General features: G+C 43.0%; 1 protein-coding gene across 1 annotated transcript in view; it reads right to left on the bottom strand.

Moving 5' to 3' along the window:
• The window catches only part of KIF5C (kinesin family member 5C), a 109,912-nt gene that overhangs the window by 55,045 nt on the left and 32,550 nt on the right, over positions 1-22,317 (bottom strand). The window contains exons 10-11 of the mRNA XM_011971464.1: positions 14,722-14,870; positions 3,399-3,574 (exon numbers count right to left, since the gene is read on the bottom strand). Coding sequence (XP_011826854.1) covers positions 3,399-3,574; positions 14,722-14,870 — 325 coding nt within the window. The remainder of the gene's footprint in view (positions 1-3,398; positions 3,575-14,721; positions 14,871-22,317) is intronic.

Below are 22,317 nucleotides of genomic sequence, written 5' to 3'. Positions count from 1 at the left end.
CAGAAAGTATTTTATACTTGAATTTTCTTATACATGAAATAACATGAGGCCAGGTACAGTGACTCACGCCTATAATCCCAGCACTTTGGGAGGCCAAGGCAGCTTGATCACTTGAGCCCAGGAGTCCGAGACCAACCTGAGCAACATGGCAAATCCCTGTCTCTACAAAACATTAAAAAAAAAAAAAAAATTAGCTGAGTGTGGTGGTATGTGCCTGTAGTCCCAGCTACTCAGGAGGTTGAGGCAGGTGGATGGCTTGAGCCCAGAAGGTTGAAGCTGCAGTGAGCTGTGATTTCACCACTGCACTCTAGCCTGTGCAACAGAACAGATCCCATCTCAAAAATTAAAAAATAATGCGGCCGGGCATGGTGGCTCAGGGCTGTAATCCCAGCACTTTGGGAGGCCAAGGCAGCTGGATCATGAGGTCAGGAAATCAAGACCACCCTGGCCAACATGGTGAAGCCCCATCTCTACTAAAAATACAAAAATTAGCCAGGTGTGGTGCTGTGCGCCTGTAGACCCAGCTACTCAGGAGGCTGAGGCAGGAGAATCGCTGGAACCTGGGAGGTGGAGGTTGCAGTGCACCAAGATCGTGCCACTGGACTCCAGCCTGGGCAACAGAGCGAGACTTCATCTCAAATAATAATAATAATAATAAATAAAACAAAATAACATGCACACCCTTATAAATGAGGAACTGGTCAACCCCGGTTGTCAACAGGTCACTGGTCACCTTTAATTATGAAAATGTTTTTGTTGCAATGGCAATCTGCATAAAAATAATCAACTTTCATTTCTATTTAAGCTTGGTTCATGTCAGGATCTCCAAGAGCAGAGCAGTAGTGTAGAGGGACAGGGACTAAGAGACAGGGAGTGCCAGCGCCAACTTGTTCACAATGTGTCTCTGCTGGTGGCCGCCTTGGCACCTCACCCCTTCCACACCACACACAGAAGTAAGCAGAGCCCAGTCCAGCCCAGGAGAAAGAAGGAAACTAATATTTACTGGGCACCTGCAATGTACTGGAAACTTTTAATCCTCACCACAACCTTTCGAAGTAACGGATATGAGTCCCATGATACAGATGAGAAAAGCACCTTCAGCGGGGCCAGGCATCAGCCAGGACTCAGCATTATCGTCACAAGTCTGCCCGGGTCTCAGTGTCATTGTCATAGGTCTGACTCCACAGCGCATGCTTGCCCATCACACAGCATGGCCTCGGGAGAGTACCTGTGCTTGGAGCCCTGGTGGGGCAGCACGGAGGGACAGAAGGGGCAGCTGGGAGGAAACCGTGTGGTCTTTCTCCCTCCACACCCTAAATAGATTCACTGAGGTGGACCAGGTCCTCATTTAAAGGGCTGAGGGTGAAATGGGAAGAGCACTGGGTGGGAGTCAGAAGATACATAACCTCATCCTAGCTCTGCTGCCTGTGTGTGACATACCCTTGGGTAAGTCACATAACTACCCTGGGCTAGTGCCTCACCCAGACCTAAATACCTCCTGTTCTACCTTTCAGTAAACTAAGAAGGGGCCATATCCCACCTCATGTATTCTTCAAGTGTCAAACCACCTACGTCAACAGAAACATGGAAGTGCCTCCTAGAACATTTCAGAGGAGGACCCCTAAGAATGACAGCTGGTGAGACATAATCAGGCAGTCTATGGGAAGGGTCACTGAGGGCAAACCATTAGCTCTGGTGCCCCCTAAGGCTGAGGTTTTTAGGCTCAGTCCTCTCCCACATCTCTTAGCATCATTGTGCGGTGGACCACAAATACTAGCCTCGAACAGTGGGTCTTACAGAATTTTCAAAGCACGTGCTGTAGGAAAATGACATAACGAAATGGCCTAGGCTGACCATCAGGAGACAGAGACTGTCAAGCCAGTTCTTCAGCTACCAACTGAATGCCTTGGACATGGCATTTTCATCTCTCTGTCCTAATCACTACATTTTGTATGCTGGATTTGAGACTCTAAAGTCTCTCTCTTGGATCAATGAAAGTTCCTTGTGCTGCCAAGGTAAATGATCCCGATTCCGCCATGCAGGCGTCTATTCATAGAGAACTGAGCACAGAAACGGCTTCTCACCCTCTCACCCAGGATTCTCTGCGATTACTAAAAATGAGCCCATCGTTTCTAAAATGAGAAAAAAATGCATATGGTCTAATGTTCTTTACTGTTTAAACAATAGCAATTCCTTGGAGAAATCAAGAAATTGCATATACTGTTAACTTACTATTGATCTATTTTTTCTCTTTGTTTGAAGCTTTGCATAAAATACATAGACAGAAATGGAAGATAATGGTATGCTTGGAGCCTAAAGGGCAAGTAACCCATCTCATGGGTGTGAATATTTTATTAAATGTGTTTTCAGAAGGGTAGGATGACCCCAGAATAACGCTGTGGTTATAGTGCAAGCTCTTGGAATCATAAACAAGCAGAACTACCTTCCTTAAGGCAACCAGTCACATTCGGCTTGCAAAGGTTATACCAGACTCTGAGCTTTACCCCAAAGAGAGAGGCCTGTAAGATTAATGGCAATGTTAACATAACAAAGCTGTTTCACACAAGCCAGAGGTGTCCCTAAGCACTCTGAGCTGAACCACAATAGAAAAGATTAAATCAGACTAAAAATATCAGCAACCTTGATGAAATGAAGTGAACTGAAAGGATTTAGAATATTCCAAGGGCAACATGCCAAGATCATATAAAACATCAATTTAATTCTCATGCCTCTGGGATTCCTAACCCAACCTTTAATTGGTTCTCCCAGTGTTCTCCAACGCCTCTTTTCCTCTATGCCAACTTGTGCATTTACATGACTATTTGAGTCCCAAAAGCTTGTCATAAAATTGGACATCCCCAATTAGCATGTTCAAACTACTTCATTCAAGAATATACCCGTGAAAAGAGCTTCACCAATTAGGTGAAGCCATCAGACCACACTACTATCTGTTTCTCATCCCAGAGCCTTATAGCTATATGATTAAAGTACATGCTTGAATTTTGGGAGTCACCACCCTTGCCCCTAGCTGAGGCTACTGCTGGAGTTTCCAAGAGGTGAAGAGAAGAAAGGAAAGGAGACTTAAAGATCACAGACACTCACACACCCCGCCTTTCATGCAGGAATCAGCCCAGTCCAATCTCTAGAAGACAAGACTCTAAGTAACAACTGCCTGTCTGTCTAGGCCAACACACTGCTCTTTCAGTCAAGTTCCCTTTAACATTTCCAATCCACATGAATCAAGCTCCCTGAGTCTGCACCATTAAAGTGCTAGGGTAGGTATTAGAAAACTAGACATAAAGATCGGGCTGTAGCCCTACATCAGCTCCACAGGGAGCTGGGACCGCCCTCTTTCATCTTTGTAGCGGAGTGAGAACTATAAATCTCTGGCCACAGACCTTGTCATCCAGTTGTCTGTAGAGACTGGAGATCTCTTCATCATACTTCTCTTTCTCCTCTGTAGAGATGCCAGCAACAACAGGAGCAATATTGTCTATGATGGGGGTGTTATCACAAGGCTCCAGGTTCTTCTGGTCCTTGGCACTGATCTGTTCATCCTCAGGCACAGCTTCTCCTGCAAAACATAGCCGAGCAGAGTTGGGGATTAAAGAAATTGAGTATGAAACCCTCCAGGAAGAGTACTAAAAATAACCAGTCCTGGTGAAAAATACACAGAGGACACAATAAAGGGTTGTTGCGTGGTTACAGTTTGTGTTCTTTCTATTTGATAAGAAAGGTCTTAGTGAATTGGCCAAAACAAGTCTAAGAAAAAAGAGAACTGTGTAAAATCTCCCCTCTCAAGATGCATCCCTGAAGTAAACCGGTTCTAAGCTACTCCAACATGCAGAGATGCCTGAATTCTTTACATTCATTTTGCTTTAGTTGAGGAATATCCTGGGGCTTTACTAGAATCATATTCTCTCTAGTGATTGATTAAAAAGGAAACAGACCTCTAAGGCATCCTAATTATGAATTAATTATGTCACTGTTTCATTAATAGAAACAGCCAAGTAAAGAAACACACTGGCATTGTTCGATAAAACACTGTAAGGCTCAAATCCTCTGAATTCAAGAATCTCTGAATCTGAGGTCAGAAGACAGGGTAGCCCTGGATCCAAGACTAGCGCTGCAAAAGCTCACATTTCAATACCACTGTCTCCCCCAGAAGCCAGAATTAATTGGCTCTGCTGGAAAGTTCAAATAGAATAATCTACTGTGATATCAGGTAGTCTTAGGAAAGAAATGCAGCCAATCTAGACTATCTTGCAGAGATCCTACCTACGACTTCTCAGTCTGCAGAGTAGCATTTGTTGGGGCCTTCAAAGGAAGAATTGCCAAATTTGACAATCAAACTGATGGAAAAAGTACAGCTCACAAGCTGGCCAGCGGCTATCTCCAACAAGAACATCAAAGACAAATGTGCATAAAAAGGATTCTAAGAAAACTATTGGCCCCACTGAGTCTCCCAAATATCTTCCTGGAAAGCAAAACCAAACCCAACATACTTTTCCATCACAATGTTTACCATCAACACCACAATCATCTTGCTGTAGTCAGTAGTCAGAGTGTCTGCAGTATTCCAAGCCTCACCCCAGTTCTCAACCCACAAAATCCATTTTGTAAAAATTCCCCAGGAAAACTGCGTTGAGTCAGAGAGTTTTTCAAAAATAAATGACAGAAGGCAGGGCACAGTGGCTCAGGCCAAGACGGGCAGAAAACTTGAGGCCAGAATTCAAGACCAGCCTGGCCAACATGGCGAAATACCATCTCTAGTAAAAATACAAAATTCAGTATTTGTACAAAAATACAAAAATTAGCTGGGCGTGGTGGTGCACACCTGTAATCCTAGCTATTTGGGAGGCTGAGGAACAAGAATCGCTTGAACCCGAGAGGCGAAGGTTGCAGTGAGCCGCGATAGTGCCATTGCACTCCAGCCTGGGCACCAAGAGCGAGACTTTGTCTCAAAAAATAAATAAATAAATAATAGAGTAACTGAGATCTCAATCTGTGGCTTCATTAACAATATATATCATGCTTCACGGAACCCACCTGAACACTGTACACATTTATCTCAATATAAACAAAACACTGTCATAGTTTAGTTCTGCTGCTTATGACTCCATTATCTCACTGAATAACCACAAAATACGACATGGGGCCTCCGTGTCAAGTAAAATTAACACCCAATGTTTTCACTTTTGTATCACAGTTCCATTTGAAGCAGCAACTTGAAGCAAAACGTAGAATAAACTATTACTTTGCTGAATATAAAATTGAGCCAACCTTTTTTCCTTTTCCAACAAGACTGTGCTATACTTAAGCCTTTTTTCTAAAATTATTGACCTGAAACAAAACCAGAATATCAGAGTAGCCTTTGAACTGAACCTGAACCAAATCAATATTTCATTCAGTTCCAATTCCTGGCTTAAAATATCCATCAACAACCTTAGTGTGCAGACTGGATTTCATCCAATTAAAGGATCTATATTCTCTGCAGTCTGCTAAATCCATGGGCTATAAGAGCAGTATCGTGTTTTGTTTTTTTTTCTTAAACATATTAGATAGAGATAGATAGATAGACGGAGATAGATAGATAGATAGATAGATAGATAGATAGATAGATAGATAGATAGATATTCTAACCACACAAATAATTCAGGATATATTCTTAACATAAACAACTCAAGCAATGTGGAATATACAACTAAAACTTGAAAGTCCTCCTTCACCCCTCCCTTCTAATTCTGTTCCTTCCCCAGAGAAATTCACCACTAACACTTTGGTAAATATCCTTCCTCTTCTTGGATTGTGACAGCATCTCTAATTTTTGAGCTCTAGCTTCTAAAATTTGGGAACAGGGCAATCCAATACAGTATGAATTTAATCTTCCAGCTTAGGCATGACAAAGATGAAATTCTTAGCTGTACTAGACCAGACACCAACCAGAACATGGTCACATTATCCACAGGCCAACTCACTCCAAGTAAAGAGGTAAGATACAAAAACATCTGGAAGAGACATATTCCCTGTGTTCTTTGGTTTCAAATGGCCAAAGAGGCAACGGTATCATGAGGCTAGGGTGAGCTAAGGAGCTGCCCAGTGTGTGTTTTGATTCAGCTGAGTGGGCAGGGGCTGGGGATAGACTTCTATAACCTTAGCAGCAAGTGACCTGTTCTAACCAAAGTCACAGGCCTGACTTCCCCTAAAGCTGCCCTCTTCTCCCATTAAGGAATTACAGCATCACCAAGTAGAAGGGTTGTCCCAGATGGCAGAAATCCAGCAAGCTAGCCAATGCTGCTACAAGGCACTGTGAAAGTAGTCAAGAGACTCCGTCATCTCCAGTGCTATGGCAGGACGCTAAAGCCACATTGTACCTTTAAACAGGTTTCATTAATCACAAGCCCATCTCCTGCTTCCTCTCTTGGTTTACTTTCTGTAAAGGAGAGGAAATAACAATGCCTTTATCACAGGGTTGTTCTAAAGATAAATGAAGATAGCATATGTAAAAAGCACAAAAGGCAATATTGTTTAAAGTCCATCTCTTATCCCCTCCTCTCCCTGACAAATTTGCAACTTTGTAGGCTTGGCAGATAAATTACTATTTTTACTTATTCTGTGATTTGTGTTTCTGAGATCTTCACAATAACTTTGTGGCTGGAGCTCAGTTCCAAAAATAAAACATGGTATAGCCATGCAAGTCCCTTTCAGGTTTATTTTTATTATTATTAAAACAGTATTTGAAACCTACAGCAGACTTTGTGGTTTCCCTTGAACAATTCTCCCAATCAAAGCATTATCATGTCTCCTACAAAGCTACATCTAAACAACCAGTTCTTTTCAGTTTATATTCTAAAGGTCAGGCAGTCAGGATTATTTTTTTACAGCAGCCATTTCAGCGGAGAAGAACAAAGCCACAACACGCAGTAACTAAAGCAGCACATCTCCTGCCCAGAGAGGAACCAAGAGCCGGTTTTCCAACACCACTGCCCTTCAAAGGGCCGAGAAAATGACTTCCAGAAGCGTCCTGGTAACTACACCGTCCGGCTCACAAACACGTCCGGGGACTGTAAATCCCCAACACTAGGCAAGACCTGACACTAGCTTATCTGTCTCCATGGCAATCTCACCACGCTAATGGAGAATATTCCCTGCACTGCAGTGGACCGAGTCCCTGGAGAAGCCCCCACATGGTGATTATGGAATAACTGATTCAAACAAGGAAGACAGCAGCAAACAGACTCTAGAGAAATAATGCCCTGAACTCTGATGGTGGGAGAGGGAGAAAAAGACCACCAAAGGAAGATTAGCATCTATTTTTAGTCTCCCTCTTTGCATTAAAAGCAGATTTCTCTTAGTTTAGCCCCTGAGGCTTATACCTGCTGTCTGTAGGAAAAGAGCTCATAATATTGTAAAGCATCTGAAAGGCCTCCCCCCAAACACACTGGAAACCTTCCCCTTCTTTAAATAAGCATCCTGGCATTTACCATTGTCAGATATAATTACCTTTAAGGACTAAAAAGATTTGTGTTTACATAGGAGCATTCACTGAAGCATACCTGTAAGGCTTACAGAGCATTCTAATTATAAAATAAAAACTCCCAGAGGGCGTAAATAACATCTCTACAAAAAACAGAAATCCATCAACGGCAACAGATGAGAATGACACACTAATCAAAAATTCTCATTAGGGCTATTAAAATTTCTAAAATAGGTTTTTGGGGTTTTTTTTTTAAAGAAAGAAAACCATTAGACTGCCAGTAATTCATTAAAATTTCACACATGAAATAGCAACAAGCTAGTTATCCTTTTCATAAGTTGAGTTCCTAAAGCCTCAGGAGAACACAGAAAGGTAATTGCATTCTCTCAGTAACTCTGGAGCAGATTTGCTGGTCACTCACAGCTTCCGCCAGAAACCACAGCAGATCTGGCAAACGAGATGCTTTCTTTTAATACCAATTAAATAGGCCCAGTGGCAGACCTAATGGTAGGTAATTTCTATATCAAAGAAACTAAAAGGAAATCTTTAAGTTGCCAGATGGGTGAGAGCAGCTGGCTACAAGATGTCATTATATAAATGTGATGTTAAAAAAAAAAAAAATTCCTTGATGAGATTATTTTGCATGCAAATAGCATCTTTCACCCTCATTCCTAAAAATACTGTAAGCAGCTTAAAACATCCTCTAATCCCTCCTAGAGTGATTTTCTAATAAACTGGTCACCTGGGACTCTGCATCCTCCTTACATTCATGACCTCCTGAACAGGCCACAACATTCTCTTAGTGGACAGACTAAGGTATTTCTATTACAGGGTTTGGTTGTGTTCTCAAAAGCAAGCAGAGGGCCTAGTAAATTAGACCTTTCCAATGAAATGTTAATTTCTGAGAGTCCATTATAATCATGGATCTGAGAAGGGGGCCAGCATCTTCGAAAATTTAATGCTAAAAAAGCAAATTGTGTTCCAATTGTGGCGGTCCCAAAGTTCCACAAAGCCCCAAATCAGACTAGAGGCTACAGATTTAGCTAGTTACTGAACCATGCCTGCTGGCCTCACGGGTTTTGAGCTGGATGAACAAATCTGCGTTAGAGACTGCCGATTTTTCCACACTTCCTCAGTCTGTGATGAAACTATTTCTTTGCATGACTTCAGCAGATAAGGTAAATCTACATCCACTGTTTTTTAATCTTACAGGCAATTATACAAGAGAAGTGAATCTGCAGATACACCAATTTGCCAGTCATTTCCCTGTTCTCCTGACACCTGGATTTTCAGGTCCTCCTTTTTCTGACTTAAATCCCTGTAAAAAATTATTTTTCAAGTGTAAAATTCAAAGTATCAGAAGAGGGCACGTGTGAAGACTGACCTGGCAGCAACAGAGAGCTGTGCACGCAGCCTTCACCCCTCCCTCCCCGTCCTCCTGTCAAGAGTTTTCTTGATGGATTGGGAGGAGGTTAGCATGAGCTGGAGCTGTAATTCACTCTGAATCCAACTATCTAACTCTATCTCCATATATAGGATTGTTCGAGTCTTCTCCGCACATATGAGCAACAAAGCAATAGAGCTTTCAAAAAAAATTCCATTTTCTGGCAACTGCCCCACTCCATCTATCTGTTCCTTAAGCAAGCAGGCTGAACAAATCTCTGTGAGGCTAAAGAGCCAACAGAGCCTCCAGATTCGAAGAAAGACCAGCCATTGATTATGGCCCACAAGATGTCACTAGTAGATTGTAGTGAACATTTGTTGCTTTTCAGCCACTCGACACCCATTCTTACAAAATAGCACCTCAACTTCCTTTTAAGGAATTAGCCCCCTCAACTGTGTGCAGTCTTCATCAGACAATTGATCAAAGTGCCCTGCTCTTCCCCAGCCAAGGCACACCAGCAAGCACAGTATTCCCACTTCTATCCTGGGCCTCTGCTTCTCCAACATAATCACATAGAGAAGGGAAAACGCGTTAATTCCAGGTGCGGCCACTTAAGAGACCTGCCTGTCTCTGCTGCCTGCTGCCTGCATCCCTGAAGCAGCCTCAACCTACACTTGTCGGAGCCTGTTGCCTTTGCTATCCTTTGGAGTCTGCGAATCATTCGTGTCCTTCTAACGCATTCTCTTTTGGCTTTAGCCAGGCAGTGTCAATTAATTCCTGTCGCTTGCAACCCAAGGATCCTAACTAGCACCCTGGGGAACGGAACCAGGCCAGTGGGTGGCTCTCCTTAGCCCCATGCACATGCCCGGAGTTATCCTGCCTCCATGGTAATGTCAGAAAGGAATTAAAGCTTAGTGTAGTGTATGTGATATGAGTCACAGGCCTTCTTCTGAGAATCAAGGTTCAACAGTGCCCAGAGGAGAAAACTGCTCGGCCTACATTCTGAAGTGGCCCCTGTCTTAGCTGCAGCTGCTATAAGAAAAGTACCATAGACTGGGTGGCTTATACAGAATTTATTTCTTACAGTTCTGGAGGCTAGAAGTCCAAGATCAGAGTGCCAGCATGGTTGGGCCCTCCTGGTGAGGGCCCTCTTCTGGGTTTGCAGATGGCATCTCATTATAGTCTTACATAGTGGAGACCAGAGGGAAGGAAGCTCTCTCAGAACTCACAGGACACTAATCCCATTATTGAGGGTCCATCCTCAGAACCCTATCACCTCCTAGAGGCCCCACCTCCTACTATCACCACCTTAGGGGTTAAGATTTCAACATATGAATTTGGGTAGACACAAAACATTCAATCTACAGCACCCATCGAGCTACAAAGGGTTGAAAATTGGTACAGGTGGAGGTGTGGGGGAGGGTGAGACCAACCCCTAGGCATGTAATAGACAATGTAGTATTTCACCAATTTTGAATGATTTAGGGCAGGGCATGCCCTGTCCTGTGGCACAGTACCATCACTGCCAACTGGATCAAACTTATCTATTTTCACTTATCTCCATTATCTGCCTGCACCTGATCTGTAGCTGATTTCCTACTCCTTTGTATTGCTACTTCATTCTATGTAACAGCAAGTAGGAAAAAGCACAAGCATGCGCACGCACATGCACACACACACACACACGCACACACACTCGGCTACACACACTCCTTCCTTGCTCTCCAGCAGCTGAAGTATAGCAGCCAAAGTCTTAAATTATAAATACCGTGCAAAGAAAGAAATCTTTTTCCCGGGGAGAGTGCACACAATGGACAAGGCCTCTTTAACTCGTTGAGACCGCAATGTGGAAATATCAATACCCAGGAAATGTTGAGGGGAACTAAGTAGCCACCTCCTACAAGTTTAGAACCAATGTGTGTGTTGAGTTTCAAAGGAAGGTTGGCAATATCCTGCTGCTCTGGTTTTAGTGAAGGGCACTGATGCTTTTTTACTCCACATCTCAAAAGCCCAGCTCTCACGTTTACACACACCAGCCATGCCCTCATTATCTTCTGCTCTGAAGAATTAGGACATGTGGGGACACTATGGAAGGGCTTCCAGTGCCCCCCTTTTTTTTTTGGCATGATATTTATTACACCCATCTACTTGGCCCTGCACACAAATCAGCTTGATGAGCAGGCTGTGCAGACAATAGAAAGAGAATAAACTTTAGAGTCAGGCCCACTCTGTTCAGATCACAGCTTTACCAGAGACTGATCCACTTGGGGACATTTTTGGGCCTGTCATTCATGGTCATATTGCCTACTTGAGGACTAAATGCCCAGACTCAGAATATAACAAAAAGCCTGGCCTGGTCTGTTGCAGAGTTACTCTTTGAGGTAGATCTGCTCCCTCCATGGGACAAAAGACCTCTCCCCACCTCCTCACTGCCCCTCACTACTCTCCTTCTCCCCCGAAACTTACATCACTAGAGTCAGTTCTCTATATTTAAGAACTTTGCCCCCAGAAAAATCACCTTTAAATACAAATGTTAGCTGGGGAGGAAAGGAGAGCTCTGTGGAATCCCTCCAATTCCCTTCTCCCATCACAACCAGTGGTGATGTGGCAATGGGGGTGTTGGGAGCCTCTCAGACTCTCTCTGTCCTCTCTTCTTTCTCTGTAGTCCAAAGGGCCCTCACGCCTACCTATGCCTTCAATTACTACCAAAAGATTGATGACTCCAACTCAAGCAGATCCTCTGAGCTCCAGACCCTCAGACCTAACTTCTTATCTGAATAATGTTCCCCTGAATGTTTCACAGGAACCCAAAACTCGCTCCTCCCTCACCCCTGGTTCTCCTCCAGCATCCCCAGTCTTAGGGAATGGTCTCACCCTCCATCCAACTTGGCAAGCCGGAAAACTCACCGCTGTTATTGAAACGTCCCTCTCCCACAGCCAACTCCTCACCACACCCAGCTAATTTCTCCTCCTAAATACCTCCCAGGTTCATCCATTTCTCTCCCTTCCTACTGCCCTCTCACTTCAATACCATCACCTCATCCCTGGAAGACCACCCCAGCTCCCAGCCCTCCTCTCTGACCTGCAGTCCACTCTTCAATACAGCCGATGGATCTTCAAAAATTCGAAGGTATGACCTGCAGCTTAACACCCTTGACCAAAATCCTGAACACGAGAGAGCTCCGCCTATTCCTCCAGCCCATCTCAGGCCAGTGCTCCCCGCTGGCCTATGTCCTCCATTCTCGGAGCCCCCACCTCACCTCATGTCCCCTATTTTGCCCGGCTAACTGCTGCTTCTCTCAGATACTAATCTCCATATTGCATACTCAAGGAACCGTTCTTCACTGGCTTCTCAGTCAAGGTCAGGGCGCCCTGTTGTATAACTCTTGACACCTGTGCTTTCCGTTCTTGGTATGCAGCATGGACGACCATCATACATTTATTGGTGAGGACTGGCATTTACCTCCCTCCCAGCTCAGACCGTCCTGAGGGCAGAGACCACATCTGACTGCCCACCCTTTAATCTCCAGCACCTGCATTAAGCATATGTTTGCTTCACATACATTTATTGGAGGTCTACTCTGTGCCAGAGTATATCATCATACATTATTTTTTCCAAATTATGTAACTTAAGGGCTCGTGTAGGATCTCATCCAAGAGGGCACCGAAAACAGCACATTTCTTTTTTTTTTTTTTTGAGATGGAGTTTTGCTCTTTTTGCCCAGGCTGGAGTACAATGGCATGATCTCGGCTCACTGCAACCTCCGCCTTTGGGGTTCAAGCGATTTTCCTGCCTCAGCCTCCCAAGTAGCTGGGATTACAGGCATCCGCCACCATGCCTGGCTAATTTTGTATTTTTTAGTAGAGACAGGGTTTCTCCATGTTGGCCAGGTTGGTCTCAAACTCCCGACCTAGTTGATCTGCCTGCCTCGGCCTCCCAAAGAGCTGGGAGAAAACAGTACATTTCTAAGGAGATTTGCAAGGTGTTTGAAGATTGACGGTTAAAATGATGTCCAAGTAAAGAGGCCAAAAACAGGACTGAGTGCCCAAAAGATGCTAGGCATGATGGTGAGTCAGGCAAACAGGGCAGTGGGCAGATCCCAGAGGATGGCATTTGATGAGGGATAGAGAACTGCAAGGTTAAAGTTCGGCAAGAGATGGAAAAGGATGGGAGAAAAAAGGTTCATTGTCCACCCTGTAATGTTTCTAAAGCCAGCACCTCCAATCCTTTACCAAAAGGCTTTACTAAATGTCCTGGTCACCCAACAGAGAACTGACCTGGAGGATTCCCGAAATAAAACTTCATATGGCTACTCCCCACCTTGCCAACTACCGCTCCCGACTCTCCCATTCCTGCCAAATTGCAAGGAATCATCCACCAGCCTCAGGTGCTGAATTATTCAATTATTCTAGCAGCTTTCCAAACACGTGTGCTGCTAGAAAATCTTTCAAAAGTAAAAGAATCATGTTATTTAGGCTACTAGGTCATTTTTGAAACCTGTCTTGAATTCTCGTTTGCCACGTAATTGTTTTTCTATTAAACAATAGCTCATTGACACCTCACCCTTACTAGCAAAAAGCAGTGGCAAACATGTAATCACAAGACAATCTGCTGCAGTTATGAACAGTCAGTGTTACCTCCAGATCCTGCCCAACAGCCCCCGGGCTCCTACCCTTACCCAAAGCTGAGGTACTGCTGCAGCACCTAAAGTACTGAGTACAGCAGCAGAGGACCTGAAGAACCACTTCCAACTATCCGCCATTCCCCTACACTCACACCAACCTGCCTTATTTTAGTTAAAAAGAAAAAAAAAATTAAAAAGCCTTCTACCTTCTAACCTACGTCACAATGCTAAAATCACTAAAATAATCTGTCTGCACTTAGATCTGGAAACCCCTCTTAACACCTCACCCACAACCCACCCACCCACTGCATGTCAGCTCTCTGAGATATTTTCTCCCAGTAGAACAAACCAAAGAGAATGTTTTGGGGAATAAGGAAAACGAGTCACGAACCAAGCCTTTAAGACTCCATTTTAGCACAGGGCTCCTTCAAGAGCCCTATATTTCTGGCATGAAGATGAGTTCGGTCAAAAAGTGCAAGTATTTGCCAGAGGTAGACTTTTAACCCCAAACCAGTGATAAAACTCACATAGGAGAGAATGACATTTTTCATTTAAGTCAAAAGCAGTCTGAGCCACTAAGTCTCAGGCACTTTCCTCTAACCTACAAATAGGGGTACCAGCAAGTTATTACAATATTGGATAGAGGGCATCTCACTGGAAGCAGATTAAGGCAGTCTTGCAGATAATCACTGGTCCACACTAACAATGCATGCTAGCCAAGTGATGGGATGGGGATGGTGCCTGTGTTAGGGACTAAGAAAATCTCTGCTTGTTCATACAGGTTGTTGCCAGGAGGAATCAAGCTGTACCATTGTCCCAGCTTTCCCAAGTGCCTCCCAGGATGCCAACAGTCACAAGAAGAAGAAAGCACATACTTGGCCACGCATGGTGGCTCATGTCTATAATCCCAGCACTTTGGGAGGCCGAGGTGGGTGGATCACTTGAGGTCAGGAGTTCAAGACCAGCCTGACTAACATGGTAAAACCTCATCTGTACTAAAAAAAAAAAAAATTACAAAAATTAGCCGGGTGTGGTGGTGCGTGCCTGTAATCCCAGCTACTCGGGATGCTGAGGTAGGAGAATGGTTTGAATCCTGGAGGCAGAGGTTGCAGTGAGCCGAGATCACACCACTGCACTCCAGCCTGAGTGACACAGCAAGACTCTGTGTCAAAAAAAATAAAAATAAAAAAAAAGCACACACTCATGCCTCACTCTTCCTGTTTACTTTTCCTTACCATTCCTCCACCTGTTCAGCTCCATCTCCAGATGCTGGATAACATTCTTCAAAGTCTTGTTTTTCTCTTTTTCTTTTTCATATTTCTTCTTCCATTCTTCTGCTGTCAGTTCTAGGTTCACAGAGACTGTATTCTTGATGGTCTTAGCTCTGGGATTAAAAACATAAGGGGACAATTCAGCTTATTATTAGCATTAGCTAAATCAGTATGATTAAGCCCGAGATTCCTCATGTCAAAAGACTGGAGATAGGGAAGCAGAAAGGATCCTGTGGCTTTCACCAACCATCCTCCTAACTGGACTAATGGCACCACTACCCCTTGAGGCTTCAAGATCATCCTTTCCTTTTCTCCTTCACATCCTACCGGTCTCTAAATCTAATGAACGTTTATTTGAATTGTCTCAGGGTTTCCTCTTTCCCTCTTCCCTCTGCTACTGTCTTAGTCTGTGTCCTCAGCCATCCTTACGGTTATAGTCTTTTTCAAATGTTCAGTACCCTCCTTTAAGCCCCCTGAATACCATCACCAGATTTACCTTCCTAAGTTGAGGTTCTTTTCAGTTCAATTAACATTTATGAATTTGGAGTATACCAAGACAGATGGACAAGGTCTCTGACCTCTTGGAGCTTGGAGTTTCTTATACCAATGATACACAGACAGAAATAATAGAATCAATTATTTCTCTTCCTCACCTGTGGTACCCAGAACCACCCCTGATGTATTTAACACATCAACACATGCCTCGTAGGTCAGGTGGGTCCTGCAGCCAGGTGACACCATGGCTCCCTGCTGAGCATGCGCCCCCACCCCACCCCCATCACAGCCCATCATCACCATGTGGTGAGGAGGCCCCACAGTATTCAGATCATCCTATTTTCCAAGAAAAATCAGAAACTGTTTTTTCTTTAATTTGTGTCTCCCAGTTTTAAACTATTTATAAAAGTAATACGTGGGACAAACAAACATGCCTAATGGCCACCATTTTGCCACTTCTAGTACAGGAGATGATGCGGTCTCCTGGGGCACATGGCCTGGGGGGTTGTGATGCCACAGGGATGCTACCTGGAGAGAAACCCAAAGGGGCTACTGTAGACAGCAAATCAGTAGCTGCACCAGGTGATACCAAAAACAAAAGCCACAACTCACCTTGGCATGCACAGAAACGAACACCTAAGTAGCCTTGTCCAATTGAAAAGGGAACTCCACTTAGGCTCGCTTTTTAAGAAGCTAAAGCTTCATTTAAAAACTATGTGATATCCTGTTTTATTTGCTATTGACTTTTTCATTTTGAACCTCTAGCAGTTATTACACCGTCATATTTGCCAGCAAAATCTGATTTGTGATTCGGGTTAATTACCGTTGTCAGCAAATGACATCCTGATTTCTATTTCAGTGCAAGAAATTCAGCAGTCCTCACCAGCACTACAGATGTCATTCCAAAAATTCATTGCTAAAGCAGACAACTAAATAACCCAACTGTCAAAAGAGGAGTTCAACAACTTCAATGTAAGACTCCATTTAAGAATTAGAATAACTCTCTCTTGTTCACTGCAGCTTGAGGCTGAGGTCCCTAGAAGTGCTTCGAGCCTAATTTTTCAAATAGCAGCAACTTTATTATTACTTTAAAGTCATAAAGTCTGTTCCTGTTTGACACTCTCACCTCTCCTACTGACATCCTCAGGCAGTGCTGTGGATATTTCTCAGACGCAAGCACAAACACCACAAGCATCTATTATCAACTTAGTAAGGCAAAAAGTGAAAAATAACTCATGGCTAAAATGCTTATAGACACTTAAAGGCACACTTCAAGGCTACTAATCTTACTTTTTAAATCATAAAGAGTCCCTTGATACTGTAACACGATACCAGAAAGAGAAAGCTAAAGCCTCTATGCTGTACTCAGGCAGGTTTAGCCAGAGACACATTTTGTAAGCAGACTCAACAAGGTTATCACCATTGGTGTAACTGCTCCTCATTCTCAAAGTACCTTTTAATATTGCCTAGAAAATCGCCACTTCTGTAGTAATCAGGGTCCTGGCAGGAAACAGATGAGCTGCTTGAATTGCATGATTTGGAGAGTGCTTAACAAAGGTTTGGAAAGGTGTTGGGAAATAATGAGGGTTAATGTGGTACCCACATTAGGTTTGGGGGAGCCATTACTACCCTTAAGCTGAAGGGGAGCCAGAGAGAGAAGGCTAGAAGGAAAAGATTGCCTGGTAGGTATGAATTGTAACCGCCATTGGTAGGGACACAGCTAACCCAAAATGATCTGGCAGGGAGGAAGCCAGGAAATAAATACCTGAACCTCACACTCTTCTCTCCTTCTGATCGCCTGCCTGTGTTCCTTCCCCACTGGCTTCCCCACATAACTGGAAGCCAGAGGAAAAGGAGCCCATTGCATGAGCCTAAACCAGTCACCCTCCTAAGTCACAGAGCAGGGCAGAGATGGCACAGAAAAGATCCAGAGGAGTCGCTAAAGATGCGCAACCCAGGCCGGGCGCGGTGGCTCAAGCCTGTAATCCCAGCACTTTGGGAGGCCGAGACGGGCAGATCACGAGCTCAGGAGATCGAGACTATCCTGGCTAACACGGTGAAACCCCGTCTGTACTAAAAAACTACCAAAAAAACTAGCCGGGCGTGGTGGCGGGCGCCTGTAGTCCCAGCTACTCGGGAGGCTGAGGCAGGAGAATGGCGTAAACCTGGGAGGCGGAGCTTGCAGTGAGCGGAGATCCGGCCACGGCACTCCAGCCCGGGCGACAGAGCGAGACTCCGTCTCAACAACAACAACAAAAAAAAGATGCGCAACCCAACTTCCCTTTGGAACTCAAATAACAGTGGGAATCCGTGGCTCACGCTGGAGCCCGAGACTTCATTCAACCCAAATGGGGCAAGCGGGGCTTTTACATCCACTAAAGGTAGAATATGAAAAAATCAGCTTACACTGAGAAAGAAAGATGTTAATTCTCCTAAAATTGTTCTAGAGAATTAAAGTAATCCCCACCTTCCCCCAAGAAAACCCTAAGGGGCTTCTGTATGTGTTATACAAATTGGCTAGCTGACTCTGAAATTTATAATAGAAATGAAAAACAAAAACAAGAATAGCAAGGTCAGTTCTGAAGATGAAAGTCAGAGGATTGAATACCAACACTTTCTTATAAAGTAAAACTGATCAAATTGTCAGAAACATTGGAATAAAAACAGAATAAACTGTCCAGAAACAGGCACTCAGAGGACAGTCATCTGACTTATGACAAAAGTGCCCATAAAGAAGAGTGGAAAGGGCAGTCCTTTCAATACTGGGTACTGAGGGGAAGCGGAACTTTATCCCCCACCCCCAATACCATGTAAAAAATTCTGTTCCAGAGAGATCCCAGACATAAATGTGAAAAGTAAAACAATAAAGCTTCTAGAGAAAATATAGGACAGTATCTTCAAGACCTTGGTGTAGGCAAAGTTTTGTTTTTGTTTTTTTTTTTTTTTTTTTTTTTTTTTTTTTTTTTTTTGAGACAGAGTCTCACTCTGTTGCCCAGGTTGGAGTGCAGTGGCACAATCTCGGCTCACTGCAATCTCTGCCTTCCAGGTTCAAGCGATTCTCCTGTCTCAGCCTCCAAAGTAGCTGGGATTACAGGTGCATGCCACCATGCCTGGCTAATTTTTGTATTTTTAGTAGTGATGGGGTTTTGCCATGTTGGCCAGGATGGTCCCAAACTCTTGACCTCAGGTGATCCACCTGCCTCAGCCTCCCAAAGCGCTGGGATTGCAGGCATGAGCCACCGTGCCTGGCCAAAGATTTCTTAAATAAAACATAAAAGAAAAAATAAATGTGACTTCATTAAAATTAAAAACCTGTCTTCATTAGAAGCCACAATTAAGAGAGTTAAAAGGCAAGTTACAAGGTGGGAGAAGATATATAAAATACATATACCTGACAAAGGACTTACCCAAAATAACTCTTTTAAATCAATAAGAAAAAACTGGGCAAAGACTTGCAACAGGCACTTTATAAAAGAAGTGCCAATAAAACACCTCCTAAAAAGGTGTTTAACATTATTAGCCTAATAATGGCTAAATTAAAACTACAATGAGATACCTTAACACACCCAACAGAATGGCTAAAAAATTTGAAACCGATAATGCCAACAGTTGCTGAGAATGAGCAATGACTGTAACAGTCAACTGCTGCTGGAGAGACTGTGAATTATTACTGTCGTTCTGGAAAAATCTTTAGTAGTATCTACTAAAGTAGAATATTTCACACCTTATGACCCGCTCCCACCTAACAGAAATGAGGACATATATTCACCCAAAGGCATGACAACCAATGTCGTAGTAACTTTATTTATAATCACCCCAAAATGAAAATAATCCAAATATCCATCAACAGTAGAATGGATACATATAAGCCATATTCATACAACAGAATACTATATAACTGTGAAAAATAAACTGCTACTACACCTAACAATGTAGATGAAGTTCACACATAAAACGCTGCATGAAAGAAGCCAGATACAAAACAGTACTGCGTGATTTCACTTTTATATAGTTCAAAGACAGGCAATACTAATCTATGTTGATGGAAGTTAGGGTGACAATTACCCTTGAGAGTTCGGTGTTGACTGAGAGGGTCCAAGAGAGAGGCTTCCAAGATGCTGGGTGGTGGTCACATGTGCATATATATTTGTAAAAAAAAAAAATCAGTCATACACTTAAGTTTATGCATTTTACTATATTATATTCAATAAAAATTGAGCTAAGAAAAATAAACTGATGTAGAAAGAAATCAAGTCAGACACAAGAATTTCGAGATGCAGAATAAACTAGAGTTACTAAGAGAGATACTGAATTTTTGTGCCCCGAGGCTTATTGCGTGTGTGTTTTTTTTTTAATAGAACAAATATTCTCCTATCTAGGATGTCAAAAACAATCTTGCAAAGTGAAATAAAGAGGGTCTCAGTCCCTCATTCCCTCAAGAGAGTAAGAGTAAAAGGATATAGAATGTCTACAATTTCTTTTTCTTTTTACCATTAACTTTGGCAAATTTAGAGAATGAAGGAGCCTAATGATCACTAGCTTCTTTCTATTTGCACATTCAAAATTCATTTTTCCTTAATTAGCTTTAACTGATTTCAGAGGTAAAAAAAGAAAAAGAAACTGCCATCGATGTGGTTACACAGTGTTCTGCTGTCTTGTGGTTTGGATCTAGGGCGTGAGGCTGCCGGTGGACATGATCTGGAGCTGGAGCACAGGCCTACACGTGTGCATTTATTGCTCAGCTTTGTTTCAAAAAGAATTTCAGGTAGGAGCTTACAGGGAGACACAAAATCAAGAAGACAGCAGAAATTAAGAAGTGCTCTTAAGGCAGGTTTTGTGATTTTTGTCTAGCAGAAGCTATACAGCAATTGTGATACCAACCAGCCTTATAGTTCTGGGACATTATCTCTTTGATATAGAGAAACAAGCCAATGACCCACAGAAGCCTTATTCTAGCCACTTACTGACTGCTCACTCATCCTCTTTAAAGGTCAAACTGACTGTGATACTATTTGATTAATCCAAAGTGACCTGATCATTCACAAAGAAATACAAAATTGGGTTCTTCATTTCTAAAAACTCTCAGGGTTTTCAATCAGAGCCCCCACTGTGTACACAGATACCAATGTCTATTCCACCAGTTACAACCATAGCAGGCGCTGAGCAAAATCCTAAAGGCTACTCTGAGAAAGAATCCAAAGGCTACTCTGGGAAAGAATTTTAATTCAGTCCTATATTTATACCCTAACAGCAAGACCTGCTTTTAAAACAGAGTCAAATTGTGAGTATGCCATTATCAGGGTATCTGTTTTACATCTTTTCCTTGTTTTGGCTTGCTTCAGCAAGTCAAGCACTACTTTAATGATATATGATCTAGGCGTGCCCCGGGTATAAAATCTCTTCTCCCCACAGGGAGGGAATTAGGACCAAATTTTTTAAAGACCTCAAAGCTTACGAATGTTAACCACCCTTAGAAAAGGCAGACCAAACCCAGTGGACAAAGAGCAGTGGCCACAGTACATCTTCCATCTGGATACTGCTACAGAGACAGTTAAGTCAGAAAAGATTCTCTTAGATATATTCTACTAAAGAATGGAAAGAGGAAACTACCTCCCCATTCTCGAGCATTCTGTTATTTCCTTCCCAGCACCACTCAATCTTTCCATCACTGAATTTGCAGTTTACATGTTCAGAAGCACATGGCCAGCTTCCAAGACTGCTCATGGTACCCATCTTCACCACCGAGGTTAAACACCCATACGTGATGACACTGAAGGCATCCTCATAAGTTGGCACTTGAACAAAGCCCTCCTTGAATGGGGAAAAGACCTAGAACCACTGCATTCTGATGAGTCTCATCCCCACCTGCTTCCCTAATGGTTTCCTATACTCATATTTCCTGGCCACAGTCAGTTCTAAAAGACATGAGGAGTGCCTACCATTGGCGTTTCTTCTAATTACTTTGGCTTCCCTGGAATAACCACAAAGATGTTTGTTCTTGGTACCTTCATATGTTTTGTTTCAGCATCCTCCTTCTCTCACCAGGTGTTCAGGATAGTGCTGGCATTTGAATAAGGAGCTCTAGACAACTTCACACCTTCAGCGCATAGAATAAATCTGTCATGTGTGATTCTGCACCGTGAATGGTGTGTGTGAGAGAGAAACAGAGATTCTCCCACTGTGGAAGCAGGAAAGGATAGAAAGTATAGCATTCTTCACTATCAGTCAGAGCTCTCCAGAGAAACAGAACCAATAGAAGATAGAGACAGGTGATAGATAAATATAGATAACATATTATATATCCTATTATATACATAAGATCTTATTATATATACATACATATATATTATATATCTCACTCTTTTATTTACTTAAGAAATTGACTCCCATGACTGTGGGGGCTGGCAAGTTTGAAAGCCATAGGGCAGGCTGACAGCTGGAAACTGAGGCTGGAGTTGATGTTACCATCTTGAAGCACAATTTTTGTCTTCTCCGTGAAACCTGCATTTTAGCTCTTAAGGCCTTCAACTGAGTGGATGATGCTCGCCCTTATTATTGAGGGTAACCTGCTTTCCTTAAAGTCAACTGATTGTAAGTGCTAAGCACATCTACAAAGTACCTTCACAGCAATGCCTCGATTTGCATTTGATTAAGTAACTGGGCACTACGGCCTAGCCAAGTTGACACATAAAACTAATCCGAAACTAACCTTCTAATTTACTCTGAGACCCAGTTCCCATTTATAACACCAAGCCTTCTTCTGAAAGGACCACTGCTCCAAAGCACCTTCCCGGCTTCTGGTGAGGGAAGGAAGGAGGGTGGGAAGGAGAAATTAAAATTTTGTGCCTTTAAAAAGTTCTAGTCACCTGAGAAACATTCAGAAATGACATGGATAAGGACTGGGCATCTAGTTAAATGTATGTCACCCACAGTATTTCTTCCCTCCAAGAGCAAAAATTAACCCTATTGGTGTTTCAGCAGTAGCTCCCCCAACAGGAATGATTTGAGCCTTTTTTTCTTTCATGTCAAAGTGTAGTCAAGTATCTGCCTTGGCCAAAATGCTCA

This window comes from Mandrillus leucophaeus, unplaced genomic scaffold (assembly GCF_000951045.1).
Source record: "Mandrillus leucophaeus isolate KB7577 unplaced genomic scaffold, Mleu.le_1.0 Scaffold1225, whole genome shotgun sequence".
Lineage (NCBI taxonomy): Eukaryota > Metazoa > Chordata > Mammalia > Primates > Cercopithecidae > Mandrillus > Mandrillus leucophaeus.
Note: the sequence above shows the minus strand (reverse complement) of the source record. Positions and strands in the feature narration are given on the sequence as shown.